Genomic DNA, 19,768 nt, shown 5'->3' on the forward strand with positions numbered 1-19,768 from the left:
TGCGAAATAAAAATAAGGATGGAAAAAAAGGAAGAACTGGGGCGCTTCGCGCCTGCCCCACGTTGATTACGTTTGTTATTGTTGGGCAGTTCCTAACTTCACGAAAGAAAAAAATCTGGCATTTCGGAATTCGACGCAAACGTCTCTCTCTCAGTTAACATAGGCGCTTGATGGCACTTTAATTTGTTTCTTGCGTACAATGAAAAAACCGCGGAAATTGTATACGCAGCTACCAGAGGATAATAAAGAGCGGCGAAAGAGAAGAAGTGACGATGAGGAGACGCGCCGCAAATCTCATAATATCGGCGCTGTAGTTTGCTAACGGTATGCGAACTCGGTATAAAAGCACTCCTCCTTCCCCTCTTCAATCCCCCCGCGAAATCGTTGCGTTTCGAAGAGCCATTCGGCACAGGTGTTTATGTATTATCCGAACGACAGGTAACGGCGTGAAACAATTGGTTACGTGACTTGCAATCCGTCGAAAGAGACCCCGATGGAGTATGAGGAAGTTCGTTTTATTACATTCCACGTATCGAATTCTCTTGGTTCTGTGAAATGTATTTAGTGCGCTGTGTGCCAAAAATTAGAAGCAAAGATCATTACTGAGACGTTCGATACTGATTATTATTATTATTATTAATAATTGAATTTTATTTGTTTATAAAAACTGTAGGATCTATAAGATCTTCTTACCAGTCTCATAAATAAATTTATGTATTGAAACATGTAAATGTTAATGTAAATTTGAAGTCAAGTAAATTTTAAAATCACTAATAATCTTTTTTTTTTGTTTGCTCTCATTACAGATACTGTTGTCGCATTTCGACGCCTTCAAGTTTCCGAGTTCGGAAGTGGTGCAATTCCGCGCCCTGGTCACCCCGTGTATGCCGGCCTGCGAGCCCGTGCAGTGCGATCAGGAGGAGACGACCGGTGAGCTACGTTCGGTGATCTCCTTCGGCAGACGTCGCCGCCGTCGTCGTTCCACTGGCGCAGCTTCCCAGAACCGCGAGGATCTCCTTTTGGTGCAGTCCATCCAGATCACGGACAAATTCGGCTTCGAGCGTGACGGTAAGTTATCGAACGCCTCCGCGACGAGGGACACCGTTTTTATCGAAAGCGAGGACATATCGACGATGGGCATGTGCATCAACCTCGGCGAGGCCATCATCGCCGGCACGGTCTTCCTTGTCGCCCAGGTTGCCATTATAGCGGCATGGACCTTCACCTGGCAGCGACGCCGACAGATGCTGAAGCATCAGGAAGCGCTCTCGGTTTCTGTATCCGTGCCCGGAATGCATTCCGTGCCGGGGCGCACCGACAGTCTTTGTAAGTTGTACGATGCCGGATACTCCGGACGTCGCTTCTGAATCATTTCTCTTCCCATTCCGGTATCAATCGTCAATCTCGTCTTCCTACGTAAATATCGCTATTACGAATTTCGGGCTGACTCTTCGCATGTGGACGTGAGCTTTTTTTTAAACTCGCCCGCGTGTCACGGTTCTCGAAAGCGATCAGCAGATAATCTCTCACTTTAAATCTTTCTGCGAAATTCGGACAAATGCTATTTTGCTATATATATTCATATACATATCATATATATATATATCATATATATCATATGTATATCATATATATCAAATTTGTACGAGTGTACCGTGTTGCGAGATTGCAGCCAATATACGTAGCTTTTAGTGGAGTATGCCCTTTACCACCCACGCTTATCTTGTAGTCGGGTGAAAGCTTTGCAGAAGCGTAATTCCAATTAGATTTGGTTAGATGGTCAGATCGCGGAGTCTGTTGAACGCATCGAAGTAGAAAGACTGATCGTTCCGATCAGAAATAAGAAAATAATCATTGCCCATTTGTACGAATGTCTTTGCATCCACACATTTACTGCATTAGGTACTCTATTACATACGCATATTCTTTTTCTTCTACTCAAACTTCATTTCCTTGCAGCTGGCAGCGTAAAGAAAACCGATCGATTTCGCGATATCACTTAATCGAAGTTGCTTCTACGCTCTTATTCCCCGGGCGAAGTAACGCAATTATATATTCGCATATGTACATGTGCTAATAATGCCGGTGAAATTACTGAACTGAATAATTAGCACAATTGCGTTTGATTACTTGCTACATCTGTCGCTTATTGAGGCACAAATATCAGTGTTTTCCGATCGGTATTCCTAGCCAAGGTCGCGGCGTAACGAATCGTAATACCGAATGTATCATCAATCTCGTCGTTCTGTCTTTGGAGCGGCCGGTTATTTCGTGGAAGGAGCGAGGCTGCAATTACGATCCGTACCGGCAACCTTTAATTAAGCGTATGGCGTTCAATGTCTAGGCGACCTTCGTGCGTATGCGTACCCCGGTTACAACGAAAGGACGCCGTCTGTGGGGGACGATTCTTAAAAGCAGATTGAATGGGCACGATAGAGGGGAAAAGAACGAAAAAGGAGTGGAGGAAATCTCTCGTAATATCGCGTCGATACTTAATCCGTATCTGATCGTGGACGGCATACCGAGAATCACACGCCTCGCGCCGTGGCAAAATCGATTTCTTACTTTGTTCCGTGATGAAAGTGGCGATCTCGCCACACCTCTTCCGTCGATAAGTAGTTGATAATGTAACGGCGCAAAAATTCAGCCGCGAAGAGAGTAATCGATTTCGCGCGCGAGTTTGGTCGGTTTCTTGCGCCCGCGTGCACCATCCCTTTCCTCGCCGCTCTTTTCCTCTTCGTTTCGCCTTGCCCTCATAAAGCGCTTTTACCGTCTTTTCTTTTCACGACGTGGTGACGTGACGCGATGCGAGACATCTCTCAGCACGCTATGGCTCCACAGATGATGGAGGTCGACGTGTATTCGCTGGCGTCGGGTAGGCTACCAGCGCTGACCTCTAATTAGCATTGGGAATTGAGCATGATTATGCAAATGTGTAGAGTGGGACATCAACGGTATGGCGCGACGAGATCGGGCGGCGAATTAAGCACGGGGATGAAAGAGGGAGAAGGGATTGAGACGGAACGAGAAACGGTGGTAGGATCAAAACATGGTGAGCTCGGTGAAGAGAGGTAGAAGGTATGCGCGCAAAGGGGTTGGCGGAAGGTTAATTGCCTCTTGTGGCGTCTCGGGGTTAAGCTAAGCTTGTGGGAGTAACACTTGATGGGGTTGAGTCTAGCTTCCGGAGTAAAGGAAGAGAGGGAGAGGGAGAGAGAGAGAGAGAGAGAGGGAGAGAGAGAGAGAGAGAGAGAGAGAGCGCATAGAATCACATCAAGGATAGCCATCTCTCCATACTGGAGCCACGTAACCTCGACTGCCGACTTAACCTTAGCCATATCCCTTATCCTTAGTCATCCCGTGGCGGCCAGGTTAATTTACATCGCTACTCGTGAGCTTATCAATCTAGATTGGCTTATTCAAATTGAAGGAAACTATCAAAAATTGTTTGGATACGATCGAAAGAATTTTCTTCATACTGGTAAGCAATAGAATAATTCTCGGTTCACCGGATATCTTGAGAAAATTCTAAAGGACAATATCGTGTCGATAATGTCAAACACAGAATAATCCAGTTCGCAACGGTTATTGTACATTTTCTGTATAAACTGCAAATAAAATGTATTTGTCAAACTCGTGTTACTTTCGCGGCAAGTTGAAAAACGAAAAAAAAAATAGAAAAAATATTTACAAAATTTTTAAATATAATATAAAATATTAAAAAATTTATATATACCGTACAATTTTATAATAACAATTGAAATAATTGATTAATTTAACCAGATCCAAATTCAGATTTTATCTTGCTTTAAGATACGCAAAGCGAAAAAAAGATAAAAATTAGCATCGACAATACATGTAATACACCATTAGAAAAGAGAAATACAAATCGAATAGCTGTGCCAGCGGCGCCTTATCGATTTCACCAAGGCACACAAGGCTCAGAGAGATCGGATTAATTGAGAAACTTGAGGATTAAAATACACTCGTTAAGACAAACACGAGGCATGAGAGAGACGAAATGAAAGCTTCCAACCATTCTGAAGTGTTTGCATTACAGTTAACCGAACTTTGGATTGTTCTGATGTTTGACGTTTACTTATGGCATGGCGAAGATTCGTGTACCTCGGACCCTTTTATTCATACGCATCGTAATGCACCGTTATACATGTAAACAACGATCGTGTATTTGCTCGCAACAAAACTTCATCTTACGCGCGATAATGTTATCGAGTAAAAATTTACTCCGTTCGAAATAGTCGTATGTAGGATCAATTTAGGATTCGAAAAGCTTTTCGCGACGCAAGCAAGACAATATCCACTGACACATGTTTCGTATCTAATAACCATGTGTAACGTTTGCCACACGCGTAACTCACTATTAACGTTTAGCGGTCGCTAACGCAACAACAATAGGCAAAATTGAATGAAAAAGGACGAGCACACAATGACAGAGAGTGCGGGTATGTTTTGTCCATCCGGAATTCCAGTGCGCGCTTTAATTATTGGATCTAATTGCCGTGGATATTGCTAGGCTTTGCCCGTGACTACGCGAGACCCGTTGGAGCGTCGACACCGAACCAAATGGAATTTCGACCTTTAAATCAAGCACCATTGATTCCGCGAAGCACGCAAGGCAATAATTGAAATGCAGAAAACACAACGCGCGACTAGCGTTTTTCCGGTGTATTTCCGCGAAGCGCGGTTTAATTACTTTCGCATTACCGGACGTAAACGAGTACACCGATGTTCGTATCGCTCTTATACACAGATACGATACTTGGTCCATCATTTCCTCTCTCTGCTTCACCGCTGCCTCTACGCGTGACCCGCTTGATATAAGTATCAATACACGTAAGTAAATATAAATATATAAAAATATAAATATATACATATATACGATGATAAACATGCCAACGAAGGTGCCTACGCGTACACACAGTAGTAAGTGATGCGATACATACACGCATAACGCGATTTTATCTTTTGTCATTTTTACTTTTTTTGAAAGATAACCCTTGAATTATATCGATTTACGTATAAGAATTTTTTTTTTTTTTTTTTTCGCTAACGCTGCGGTAGTATATCCAACCTGCTTGTGGTGAGAGGGTAGAGCCAATTTTATACATGTTCGACGATATTTGTACGGACGTAATTTCAAACGTGGTGTTGCGCGCGCGACCACGCGCACCGCGCCGATGCGTGCGCGATGAATGCGCTCGAGGCGCAAACGTGCGCGTGCGGTTGCTCCGCGCAACGCTTTAGCGATGTAATTTCAACAACGTATATATATATATACATACATATATATATGTATATATATGAGTACGTATATATGGAGTGGCGCAAGAAAAATCTGACAATTCTTCGCCTCGTCTGCGAGAGGCGGTTTCCGAGACTAGGGAGAGAGACGCCGAGAGGCGCGGAAAGAGATCAAGTTGTCTCTCTGGTTATAAAATGCGGGTAACTTGCCGGAATAGATCCTAAGTCATTACTCTTCATAGGGGAAGATGTGCAAGATTTTCTCGCGTCACTTCGTAGACAACGAGCGTTTCGAGCTGTAACACGATATAACGAATGTGTGAGCACTTTTCATCGACTTGATCGAACTGTATATGCGCCGGCATGCGGTCGCACTTGACGTTTGATCCAACTCAATGGAAACTGCCGAGTACGCGAGGAGTATAAGGACTCTATCATTAATTAATTAATTATCTTACATTTTAATGCGTATACGATGAACGTAAAAAGGAGCAATCATGTTTCATCAATATAATAACATAATTAAGATTAAGTTAACGCGCCCGCGGTCTTGGCGCTATTGAGATCGAGACCGCGGAAGGCAATTGCGAAGGAAAGATAATATTGGGCTCGAGGACGATCACTTCTCTCGATGATATCAAGACGCGTCTGCAATCCCGAACGGCCGACTCGGGTAGCCGCGAGCAATTTAACGCGGTCGGCGTCGTCGTCGCTGCGTTTCTTATGCGTATACAAGTACCACACTTGCTTCTTCTTCATCCGTCCGTTTCCCCATCCCTCCGCGCCCCTATCGTATCCATCTTAATGAGGGTTATGTTTATACCTCGTACTTTTTATCAAGAGTCCACGAGTTTGTAGAGATGTCGGTGCTTGTCCTCGAGCCTGAGGTGCGCGCCTGCTCCGTCGTAAGCTCGAGAAGCTCGAGTCTGTTCTGTACCATGACAAGCGTGTATTTCTGCTTTTTCTTACACATCCTATACATCCTATACATCCTTTTCATCCCCCATTCCCCTCGCATCCATTCTTTCGTTTTCCCTTCCTCCCTTTCATTCATTCGCCTCTTACCCTCCATTCTTCCCTCCCCGTTGCCACCCTGCTGCCGAGAGTGCGCGTCGCCCCTCGCTAAATTAAACCATTTTCATTCCTGAATACATGCGTCACGTACAGAACTTACCCGACGATCGCGAGCGTCCTTATATATGTTATATCCGCGCACCAGCATTAATCGCTTATTTATTTTTTACGTTAACGTATATTGCCCTTCAAGAATACTCGTACCCTATCACGCCTATTTTTTTTCCCTTCCCATACACGACTGGCATATTAACTACCGTTTTAATAATACACCCGTCACACCAGCCACGTACTGAAACTGCTATGTAATTTAACGAATCACTCCGCTGACATTAAACGTAATGCGTGCGTGTTTCTAATTAATTTCCATTTTTTTTCTACATTATCAAGACATATCTTTCTCCAAACGTCGTATATGTCAGTACCGTAACACACACACGTTGTACATAGCATATATGGTACAGAGAAAATAAACTCATTTTATAACGAAAATCGTCATTTTATTCTTTTCACATACGAATCCTCGCCCTTCACGTTATGTGTAACTTTCCGCCATGATGTAAGATACAACGTTGGATTCCGTCGTCACTAGATTCCTACGTAAGAAAGATCCTTGACTCGCGCAGGCAGAGAAAAGATTTACGATGAGAAAGTCGTTATTATGCCTGTGGCAGGGTGTCCAGAGAAATCGCCGTTAACAACAATAAACCATCTGTCGTTTGACAAATTATTTTCATGTATATATTTAGTGAGTTCTCAATGAATGTATTGTTAATCGCAAGTTAATTAATTCGACAAATTCAACAATCAAATTATTTGAAAAAATTATGCCATCAATTTTTCGTCGCAGGAATTATTTTTTCACAGAAGGAGGGTGGAAATAAATTGGTAAGTTCCTACACATATTGATTAAAATACAATTATGCATTGTATAAATGAGTAGAAAGCTAAGTGTTTTTAATTGTATTTAATGGTAAATAATTTGTCCAATGTTTTATATACAATTAATAATTTTGCCTTCATACACATACAAATATATATCCATATTTTATAATATATAAAAATAAAAGAAAGAGAAAATATTAATATAACTATTTTTGATTAAGACAATTATTTAAGCCACATTACAATAAACAATTCGATTTAATAACATTCAAAGAAATAAACATCGTTTTTGTTAGAGTATTATATTTAATAATTCCTTAAACAAAAATACACATATACACAAAAAAATGTATTATCCTTCTATATGACTAAAAGGGCCAATTTCACCAACGTCGGTTAACTTTAATCTTCGGTTAAACTATATCTTTGTCTCTTTTCAGATACGTTCTTAAAAAGAGACAAAGATATAATTTAACTGGGGGTTAAAGTTAATCGACGTTGGTGAAATTGGCCCTAAGAAATATAGTATCATATGTATATCATATTTTATGTAAAGTAATACATAATTTCAAAATGAGATGCCTGGAACTTGAAATTCGTATACGTAGTTAGCTTATGATAGCAACGCAACAATAACTAACAATCGATATTTCATACATGTACATGACTAAGTTGCCCATATAGATTATACATTCTGTTAACAACGATCAAGAGTTTGAACGCATAATGGCCGCGGGCATTCACCAAACTCTACTGACCGGTGAAAATTAAATCTCTTCGTGACGCTTAGAGTTTCGAGCGCAAAACGGTTTGTATCAGAAAAGAGACCTCGTGGGTAGAGAGGACGCGACGCGAGAATATAAGGTGGATCGTGCTGCACGAGCGAAAAGTAGACCATGTAAATGTCCAAGAGATCACCGGTTTCCAGTCTCCGTTAAGTTCACTTCTACGGTGACCGAATAAGCGTGAGAATCTTTCAAGTGACAGCGAAAAATGTCAGAAGAATATTTAGGTGGAAAATATTAATAGCCAACATTCAGCTAAACCATTAAACAAATATTTTTTTGCGTAAAAAAGACACAAGTATCGCGTTAATGTAAATACAGTCGTATATGGAATGTTAGTGTTATATATTAGTAATTTCATAAAAATAAAATTATCTCGAACTATGAATACTACGAGTCTCTCTTTATTTCAGCAAAGATAATATTTCTTCAACTAATACACGAGCATTTTATTATTCCATTTTGTCTTTTCATGTCCATAACATAAATCTATACATTTACAGATAGATGACAAAAAAAATGTATAAATATATATTCTTATAAACCAATTTTTTCTTACAAACATGGTACAGTAAAAATACAATTAAAAGAATTTGAAAAAGTATTAGAATATTATATGTAGGAGAAAAAAAATCGAAGGGATATAATTAGATCAATCGAGTATCTATTTAATCGTATTTCGTTGCATACAATCAAGCATATGTTGCAAAAGCAATGAAAAACTTAATTCCATGTTATTTTGCATAGTCTAGCGTAACAACGCTTCTCTTTCGCAGCGATGCGCGACCGTAACGAAAAAGAAGAATATACTTTCTCATCTGGAAATTGGTGCAGCCGCCTAGAGTTTTAAGGCAAGCTCCGAGATTACCGGCGTCTGGCTTCTTCCAATCGAAGCGCTTCGCCAGGATGCAATTTATCGCGCATAAAACGAGAGCGTAAGTTGCCCAGGTACGATTTGGCGAGTCCATTCGGCCGGCTATGTTAATGAACCGGATCGAGATAATGCCGCGCGATGCTCCTCTAGTTTACGATTCTGCCGACGCGGCCGGAAGTACGGTATATGGCTATCGGGTGACAAGCATAGCCCGGCGTTATCGACCCGAGGCTCGCCGCTTGTTCGCAAGTAGAAACGGAAGAAGAAGCAGCGAGCTAGCGTTAGTCTGGGATGGTATAAAAGTCCCGATAGATTCCTCGTACTTTCCGGATATCTCGTTTCGACAAGGCGTTGCCGTCTTCGTCGTCATCGCGCGACGATAACGGAGTTGCATCGTAGATATCAAACGCCTCGGTTGTACGGTTTTCTTTCGTATGTGACGTGAGGAGGAAGAGGTGACGGTGGCAGAACTTCCGGCTACATTCGCCAGTGGGGAAGAAGAGGGTAGCCGCGGAGTCTATATACACACACACGAGAGTGAGGAAGAAAAATGGAGAATAGGATTGTTCGGGAACACGGATGTAAGTATGGTGGTTCGAATCTCTGGGTCTTGGAACGTCGTTTTTCACCACGGCGACGTTGCGTCGCTGCGGAAAGTTACGTTTTGTTTATTCAACCGTGGAAAGATGTCACAGAGAGAGATGTCGCACGCCGGTATATATGTCGCGATTACGCGCGGACATATCCGTTTACTGATCAATTATGAATTTATACGCCTGATTATATCCACACGCGTCGATCGGTCGTAAAGCTAACATTACATTCTGATTAAAAATTTTACGCGCCGTTTTTACGGTCGAATCGATATAAAATGGAAAATTGTTCCATATCATATTTATCAGCTTATCGATATGGCGAATTTGTATTATGAAAGAATATTTTCGTATTTTTTTTTTTTTGTAATAATATTTGAGAAATAATTAAGAAAAATATAATGATAATTAAATATAGTAATTGATAATCAATAAATTAAGGAATTGTTTGTTAGCAATAATTTATCAACAATGATATATGATCTTAAATCATGAAACGCGCTAGGCGATAATAATTATAATAACAATATTAATTATCACAATATTAATTAATTCAAAAACGATCTAGGAATTGACAGTAATATTCAATAAACGATGTAATTCTAAAAACTGAAAGATGTCTCAGTAATTGGAAATCGCGTTCTATTTCTAACCGGATAATATACCAGCAGAAAAGTGACGTGCACACCCGAGATCATCAGCCACTGCATCATCGTGAAACGCCGACTATAAGACGTTCACCTGGAGCCATTTGTCAAAAGTCGAGACAATCCTATCGAAGTGTCTCTCCCCGAAATTATCTGCCGGCGGCGCCGGACCCACGAGGTTCCGGACAATCTGTCCCGGTCGAATTATCCAACATTAACCCACGGGTTATCGATCTGCCAATTCCACTGTTCGCTACTTCACGGCAGTCCATTTCCAATCCTCATGCGATTTCCACGAAATATCTCTTTGTGCTCTTTCTCAAAGTAGGTACTTTCACAGCCGGGGTTTCTTCCCGCCGTTTTACGAGTCGTCCTGTTTCAGGTAAAATAGAACCTGTACGAGCGTTTTTAGTTTTTAGATTCTTTACTACGACAATGTAACGATTAAATTATGCTAACGATGATGAAAAGCGCAGTAATAGAAAAATATAATACGATCCGAGTCGTGAAACGCGTTCTTATGTGTATTGGGTATGAGAAAGAAGTATTTGTCGATGAGAGAGTATGCAACGAAAGTCATTTGATTCTCAATTCATAGTCTATAAATGTTCCAACATCTCTTTTAAACGCTTGCTTCTCGTCGTATAGCTTAGTACACATTTCAAAGATATAGCCCAATAAATACATCGTAATTCCTTAGGATTTTGTGTGTCTTCTTCTCCACATACATATATATCGTCATACGCTGTATACCGCGCGCAATCCACTTAAACTTCGTCTCTCATTCGGTCACAAAGTTGTAAACCAAATCGGAATGTGCATCGGGCGATCAAGGAAAGTGGCGGCGGAGTAAATAGCGCGGTGGTTTTGCCATCGGAATGTCGATGTTGGGATCGGGCAAGTGGATCGGAGTAGTGTGGACTACCTCGAATGACAGGGTTGCCTTGCTCGTCTTAGCTACGGTTGCGCTTGGGTTAGGTGAGGATTGTTGCGCGGCATTCAGGCAAGAAAAGACGACAAGCAAAACGAATGGAGATGGGAGATGTGACAAGAAATGGGAGCGAAATCTGGCACATAAAAGGCAACGAAGAAAAGTAGATAAAAAAAAAATTGTACATGACGGCGAATCAAAACGGCATATACAGATGATCATATACTTTGCCATTTGCTTTGAATCTTTTGAAAACTGGATAGTTTACTTTTTCACAAGCTCTTCGTATTATGCACCATGGAATGTTTAAACTACTCCGTAACTACTTAAATTATTTTGCTCTCGCGAAGAATGAAGTAAATATATAAAAATGTTTTATTTCTTTTTACTATAAAATATATGAAAAGATATGACATCTACATACATATATCAAATATAAAAAAAAATAAAGAAATAGATTATATAATTAACAGTTACAATTATGTATATAAAAATAATCCAACATATTAATAAGCATAACAACATATTTGTAAATAATGTTTTAATATAGGAAAAATAACAACGTAAAAAGATGGAATACTCTCACAATATCAAACATGAACGAATTGATACTGCTGCTAAAATAATATACGTATTGTTATCCCTCTGGTTCGAATACGAATGCATATACAGCAAAGGAAAAGAATAGCTAAATGGCGGTGAAAGCAAACGCAAAAGCTAGTCCGTTGTTAGAGCTTTCATTCACATGGCACAAACTAACGGAATAATACGCAGTTCCTTTTTGTGATACGCTGGATAATGTCAAAACGTAACGAATGGCCTGAGCTGTCAGGAAAACTCAATGAAAACACTTTTCTGTTTTCGATATCCTTTGCTGGTTCAACATTTCGCCAATTACCATCGAACTACTTTCTTGCATTTTTGTGTTGTTTTAAACAAGTAACGCTATATCATTCTCTGAAAAGATCGAAAAGAAAAATGTGTACACGATGCATATGCATATAGAGAAAATATTTTTTAAAAAATTAATATATTTCTAGCATGAATAAATTAGTAATTGCGACATTCATTTCATTACTCGTCCTTGTTTAATTAGATTCACAGGCAATATAAATAGAAGAGATTCAACACATTTCCTTTCATTTCAAGTCTCATAAACTCTTGGATTATTTTTTCCCTCCACCACTTATGCATATCTTTCGTCGCGTTCTTCTCGTTCGCTTTTCGCTCGAACGTCTACCTCCGCGTCTTCCAGTCATTCCTCCAAGAGCCAATCCGTCCGACTTCTCGCCGCACTCGTGAGTCTCAAGTATTCTACCGATTGCAGCCACGCAAGCATTACTCAGAAAGGCCTCTTCGTTTGTTCGTTGACTGGAAATAGTCTCGTCGAATTCAGCGTGCTCTTCTAACTTAATGCGATAAAATCGTATCAGGAAGTACTTGGATAACCAAACAGTGATTGCAAAAGAGATATTCAGACGCATTATTTTCTCACTACGCTCAGCCATTCAAACGATGATCCGGTACGTCAACGAGACACTAACAAAATACCTACTTAGATAAAAGATCATTCCCCGCCAATCGCGACTACTGTCTCCATTGTAGAAGCGTGTTTGCTCGTGGCAACCAAAAGTAAGTAGGTTTTCATCCGCATTCACATTGTCTATGAGGTGGAAGTAAGAACGCCATTCAAACTTTATTCGGATGTATATCCGCCAATTATGCTAATGGTTGGTTCAAACTTACAAAATTAAATTGGTTTCGCAGACAGCCAATTTCAACTTGCCGACTTTCGAGAATATCCCGCGTGGTTTAATGTAAACTGCCATCTACCATTTGCGGACGTATATAGCAGTTAACAGACTAATTATGAGATCGCTTCACCCGCTATAAATTTCGAAATCTCCCGATGTATGTACCTGCCACTGTTTATTAATTACCATTAAATCGCTACATACACGCGATGTGTGTCACTGATAATGTGTATTAATTGCTATCTATGCCTTTTGCACATTTATCCTCTAAATGCGGCAATGGAATGTCATCGAGTAATTAAATAATTTTTTGGAAATTATTATTTTATGAAGATTCCCCTGCATCATATTTTTCTTCTTTTAAATAATGCAATCTCATAATAGTGCATCCCATTGCGAAATAAATGCAAACTATTTTTCTCAAACAAGAACGAGCGATTGTGTCAGCTGATGCCGCGCTGGGATAATGCAATTAATATTTCAGCAACGTCTCTGAATTCGTGACAATTAATATCTTAAGCTTTTATTAGAGATCGGAACATCTTCGAGAGACTATTTCTGCAGCAACTGATTTCCCGTGGGATATTAATCCTATTCTGGAACGACAACTTTTTGTTACCAACTAAAGCAAGGCATCGCCCAGCTTACAGTAGATTACAAATAAAACCTATTTAGATTATATTTGTGCTACGTAAATTAATTATACGCAAATATCATTATTAATATTTGAATAAGTTCTGTAGATTTAACTTTTTTTTACATATTAACTTATTTTTTACATATTAACATATACACTCTAATAAGAACTGCGAGTTAAATGTTATTTATGAATGTAAAAATTGTCATTGTATGCAATCTTTTTACTGTTGAGAGAATATATTATTCAATTTTCATTAATTTAATAGACTGAAATCTTTTTGTTAATAAAACAAATATGTACCTATTAATTTAGGATATATTATTATACTTTACACATTTTAATTTATTATATCCGTTCCATGTGAAACAAGGCGTTACAAACCTTGTAAAACATAATTTCAGAAAACAAATGTGATTTTCGAAGGCACAAACTCATGCTGTCGCATTAAGTGAGTTCCCAGTTATGATCGCCTAAAGTTCCCGCATAGGCACGCTCCACGAGAAACTTCGTTCTCTCCTTCAACGAATTATGCAAATCTCAAAGCTGTTGCTATCCGCCGTGCGCGGCTGTCGACCCTGTTTCTTTTTTAAACTAGCATTGTTGAAGACGCGAACATCTTTATTCGCTAACGGGATACTTATAAGGAGAACGATAAGCTTCTTTTAAGGAAGCAGAGGAGTACTACAGAAATTTGTAACTTTATGTTTTTCAAAATAAAATTAACAGTGATTTTCGTGATAATTCCAATTATACGATTTTAAAACCCATTCTTTCTGCCATTAGGTACGAGGATCTTAATTTTATTTAAACTATTATTGTTATATAGAAACGATGAATATAATTTTTTACATAAAAAAAAAAAAAAAAAACACAACGAGATTATACAATTATAATTTATCAGAATGAGGTACGTGTAATATAAATGCATATATTTCATATCGTTAAGTGGAAGACTAAAAAAAAATCTCACATTCTCGATAACGGTCGGACCATCGAAAAGCCAATTCCAATCGTTATTTTTGATCGCGATGGGACCATTGGATCGACCAACGATATTCTTTCGATTGCGGTACACTCCGGACCTGACATAGCCGCTTTAATAAACGGCGATCATATCGGCGAACAATATCCGCGTGGAATATAAAGAAACATGTATGCGTAGTTGTAACGTTTCGCCGCGCCGGTAAGAATTATGTAATTGCCAAACAGCGGGGAGTACGATAATGACACATGGGCCAATGATAACATTCCGTTTCAACGGACTGTCGGCCGTTCGTGGATGGCTGAGCTCTGTATATACCGGTCAGTGAATGCACATGGATGGTGGAAGGGGCGAGAGGACGAAGGGATGAACGTAGAGCATGGCTCAGGGGAGTGTAAAAGAGCGACGAGGGGGGTGGCTGAAAGCGGAACGGAGGCCCCGTAAACGTGCAAGCGCCAATGCAGCATAACGACACAGCCAAATGGTTCGACCATTACCGCGCCAATATTACCTGCTCAACTGAATTATTGTGTCGAGCGGTCGCGCGAAATATCTGGCATCGATATTGAATCGGTGTGGTGGCCGACTGGCGTTCGAGGAAGGAGAGAGAATAAAGAGGGCGGCGAACGCGGGAGAGAGTATACGGCAGCAGAGAGCAAAAAAAAATTCCGACGGAGAGAAAAAAAAAGGTTGACTTTAACGAGAATGGATCTTCGCGGAACAAAAGCCCAATTTTATAGAATAACTTTCAATAAATTCTATTCTCGAATAATGCCGTCGATAAGTAAAAAAAGAATAATAAACACGGAGCGCGCTATCGTTTCCGCGTTCCTCGGACGCTTTGTCTTCCGCCGCCTTAATTATCGAGTATATAATTATATCAAATAAATTATCGGCAGTCTAGTTCAATAAACTGTGTCTGGTAAACGATGATAATTCATTTTGTTTTACACCGAGAAACGTTCTTGCAGTTTTTCGTTCCGTTTGCGCGTTTGCGTTATCTCTTGTCGCGTTCGATAAAAGATAAAATAAAATTAATAAGACGAACGGAAACGGAAAACGGGAAAATAATGTCACTTCTGAATTTAAAGCGTTTGCTCTTCGATTAATTCTCACGATCGAAGAGGAACGAATTGAGCAAAGAGAGAGAGACATACAGGAAGAGAATAAATAAAAGCATCCCCTGGCGTTCTGACTAACAAAATAGGATTAAATATTCTGGCACGTCAGTTTCGGTCCATTAATGCAACGATGCACGAACGAGTCTTCATATCAGTATCGCGAACGCTTTTCGATGAGGCTTCGTTCGGCAAATGGTTGCTACTAAACCGTGAACCATACGGAAATCGAATTATTCGGTGCGTAGCCATTTTCTACTAAATGATATGTGATACTAAAGTTATTTGGCAGGATGCAGCACAACGACGCACAGTGAACCCAATAGAAAATAGCTGTTTATATATAACCTGCATGCGGATTCTCGCTAATGTTCATCGAATTCATTTCAGAGAGGCCCATCAATTAAAGTTGTTGGTATGGCTGGGACGAGCGCGCCGAAACAATGGCCCTCTATTTCGAGAACAGATAGTGACGATTATTTGTTGTCATTATCACGTACTGCAAACGAGAATTGTTTGTCAATTTTTACGGATGTTTGTGCATGACGCATGAAGGGCGCTTAAAAACGAATTCACAGAAAAGAATGGATTGCAATTAATGTCGTTGATCAATTTACTCTTTCATTATATATATTACACTCGTATTATATCAATCTTTTATATAATTATTGTAATTTGTGCTACAAGACCTATGTTAGACTTAAAATATTGTAGCAATAAATAAAGTATTCATAATCCCTCCCGATTTTATTATGTGCATGTGCATGTATACATATGTGAAAGAGAAAGAGAAGAAAAAGGGAAGGACTGAAGGGAGAAAAAATAAATAATACTTTTATATAATTCTGGGAAAAACGAAAATTTGTCTTTATAAAAAATTAAATAATTTTGTGGACTAGAGTGTTGAATCACAAATTATCATTTTTGTAAAATCCTCTATAATCTTTGTAGAATTATATTATAGAAAAATAACGAATGCATTCATTTTCCCTTCCACTGAATATACATATTTATCAAATGGAAAAATCCTTAAATATTTCATAAAAATATATGACGGGTATATGATGGATCACGACGCGTTGATTTAATAAATTTATACGAGATAGAGCAATTAAAAGACGATGCGTACATTACCGCAGGCAATTACTATTACTCAATCAGATGTCTGTGGTTTATGGTGAAACACTTCGACGCGTTGTCGAGCCAGACAGGAACATCGACATAAACTCCATCACCAAGAGACCGGATCCCCCGCAGCTCTACGGCCAGCTCTTGGTCAGCTAATGCGATTGTTATTACACATATTATCTCTGCGCGAGTAATCATGTTTCACATTACCATGGCTCGTTCCTCGATCACGCGGCCTCGCCTGAATCCCGAGCTGTACGAGCGATGCTCGTAAGACGACTTTGGAACGCCCACCCATACGCAAATCACCATTCGCAGACGTGTGCGTATTCTTTCTACATGTTACTACGGAAACGGAGAGTGATCAAGCCATAGTGTTGGTACACGGACGCGGTCTTTGTACGCCCCAAGAGCAAGCGATACCAGCAGGAATAGTTCCCGATCGCACGGCAAGTAGTTTTACATACACGCACGAAGGCGTGGTACACAGATTCGCTCAAGGTAAGTTGTAACATCATTCGGAGATTACGAAAGAAAAGGTTCCTCGCACTCACATTCGCGGACTGGTTGAAGCCAGGAGCTACCTGCACATCAGATCTTGAATAGCTTTGAAACTTTGAATTTCTTGAATTGCGTAAATTCACCCGGGAGACTAAATTATATTGTGAACAGTCTATTAGCGTGGTTTACAAAAATGCTTGTATATGTGAAATATATATTGCTATATTAATTTTCTTGTTTTACAATTGGTAATTAAATAAAATAAAGAACCAGTTTGAAAATTTCAATTTAAATACATACGAATAGGTTTAAAGATAACATAATTTATTAGTTGAAACATTTTTTGGATATTGTGTATAATTGGTATATAAATTTTACTTAAACAAAACATCGTGGCAAAGTTTTCTGCGTATATATATTGTTATAATAAAAATTTTATAAAAAATTGACAAAGAGAGAGAAAATTATTATTAACCAAGTTGTATATATATATTAGTACTAATAACATTAATTTTCCAACCCTAAATTAGCATTCTATTTTGTCGCAAGATCTTACAATATTAATCTCGTCTATTTACAATAAAAAGTTTACGAGTAAAGAAGAAAGTTTAACGGGTGATAAAGTAACCGATAAACGAGGAAACGCGTCAGCTCTTGAGAACAGCTTCATCCAAATTTAATTCCAACGATAAGTGAAACATCGATGGCTCCGCTAAAGGAGCCTCTGCCTTCGCGTCGTCGTCGCTTTTTATTATCGCTAACTTCCTGCGCCGAACTTCGTCCTTCTCTTTTGACGGGATATACGATCCTTATTCGATCTTAAGGTGCTCACCGGGAGCTATATCACAATCGCTGCCCATCCTGATTATCCCCTCGCAGAGATCGAATCGATTGAAGGGAGCCGCGCTCGCATTTTTCCAACGTTACATCCCATTACCGTGAAAGCACCCGAGTAGTCGGAGAGGGAAACTGCAGATAGTCGTAACGAGATTTACCTGATAGAATGGTGGAGTTCAGAATGCGACACAGTCAACGCGAAAGCAGATTCCAGAGAATCTCTATAAGGGAGTTATTACAGCGATATAATCAACCTTCGTAATTATTGAAAGAGCCGATTTTCTAATTATTGAAAATAATCGATTCAATTATAAGATAATTATATGAGAAGCATAAGCGCATATATATGCAGCAATGCAGAGGGATAGATGCAGAGCAGCAATTCATGCCAATCGAATCCGTATATAATCCGCGCGCGTTCCTCTGTTTCTCTTCTACATCGCAACGATTTCGATGTTTATTGCTTCATATTGGTACATCGCAATTCCCTCTATACTATATCCATCGTTATGTAGAATATTTTTTATTTGTTATTGAGACAATATGATTTTTCTCTATTGTTCTCCAATGTATTCCTCGATTTCTAAAAGCAATGAGCTGAACGACGCCGAATAGCAAAATCGATACGTTGAGTCGCATACTTGAAGGATTTCGCATAAAACGAATTGTGCTTGTTCGGTCGAAATAAATTTCATTTCATGAGGATCGGCTAAAGCGACTTTCCCGAAATATGGAAAGTCGTATCCCGGCCAGTTTTTCGCCTCCGATGGATGAACCCGAACCTAGGAAATTTCGACAAGAAACCGCGTTAAAGATTCACCCGCTCTCACGTCGATCGTATTACGGTCGAACGAACCACTTTGCGGATGGAGATTCGAGGAATATATACGTATGCATATATACGTACGCGAATATATATACGTGCATATCGAGTAACGATTGAGAACACGACGATAAAATTCTTCACCGATGTACACGGCGCACACTTAACCGTCGATTTTATTTACCTCTTTAAATGCATTCCGACATATTTCTTTCACTCTGACTTGAGGAATGAAAAAAAAAAAAATATGTATACGCTCTTCGACTTCGTTGGATAGAGTACATCTGCGTTCGCGAATTACAATATCCCGGCGAACTGGGGCGCATTAAACTGACACGTTTACACATTAACCGTTACGTTTGATGCAATTCGTATCGACGATTAAAAAGCAAGAAGTAAAATTTCAATCGAAATAACGGCTTGCATTGTCTCGCGGGTACAATGCACGCGATGATAATGCAATACGTCTTTTGTGCTGCTAAAACTGTGACGTGTGCGTAGCGTGCGTTTATTTACGTCTTCAGTACGTGTAGATATGTATACATGCATCGTGTATAGATGAAAATGTTAATTGGACATAACGTTCTCGTAAGAAATTTCTTTTTATCTTCCAGTTTGACGGTTTGGCTGTTTTAGACGGTTAATAATGTACGCGTTCCAAAGAAAAAAAAAATCATTATAGCAAAAATAAATGATGGTTCAACGGATCATTTGTCTCCGAAACTATACTGCAAGATTCAATATAAGCTCAGGTGTCGCTCCCGGCAAGACCTAATCAGTATTGGAATATAATTTCAGTAATCTTGGTAATCAATCTTTCCCTGTCCCGACTCTGAAGGATGACATAGACGTCGTGAGAGTTGTTCACATCCAACATGTATGTGCATACATGCGTATATGCACTCATATTATTCTCTAGATACTAATTAAACTAGTT

General features: G+C 39.5%; 2 protein-coding genes across 6 annotated transcripts in view; one reads left to right on the forward strand and one right to left on the reverse strand.

Annotated features, from left to right (window-relative positions):
- Positions 1–5,079, forward strand: part of Neo (ZP and PAN domain-containing protein neyo) — an 87,836-nt gene extending 82,757 nt beyond the window's left edge. For both annotated transcript variants that reach the window (XM_083033332.1, XM_083033333.1), the window contains exon 6: positions 807–5,079. In XM_083033332.1, coding sequence (XP_082889458.1) covers positions 807–1,367 — 561 coding nt within the window. In that variant the 3' untranslated portion in view covers positions 1,368–5,079. The remainder of the gene's footprint in view (positions 1–806) is intronic.
- Atg16 (Autophagy-related 16) overlaps positions 1–19,768 on the reverse strand; it is a 397,081-nt gene that overhangs the window by 226,470 nt on the left and 150,843 nt on the right. The window lies entirely within an intron of this gene.

Source organism: Prenolepis imparis, unplaced genomic scaffold (genome assembly GCF_030444845.1).
Source record: "Prenolepis imparis isolate NDT839.2.m4 unplaced genomic scaffold, iyPreImpa1.0 SCAF_3, whole genome shotgun sequence".
Lineage (NCBI taxonomy): Eukaryota > Metazoa > Arthropoda > Insecta > Hymenoptera > Formicidae > Prenolepis > Prenolepis imparis.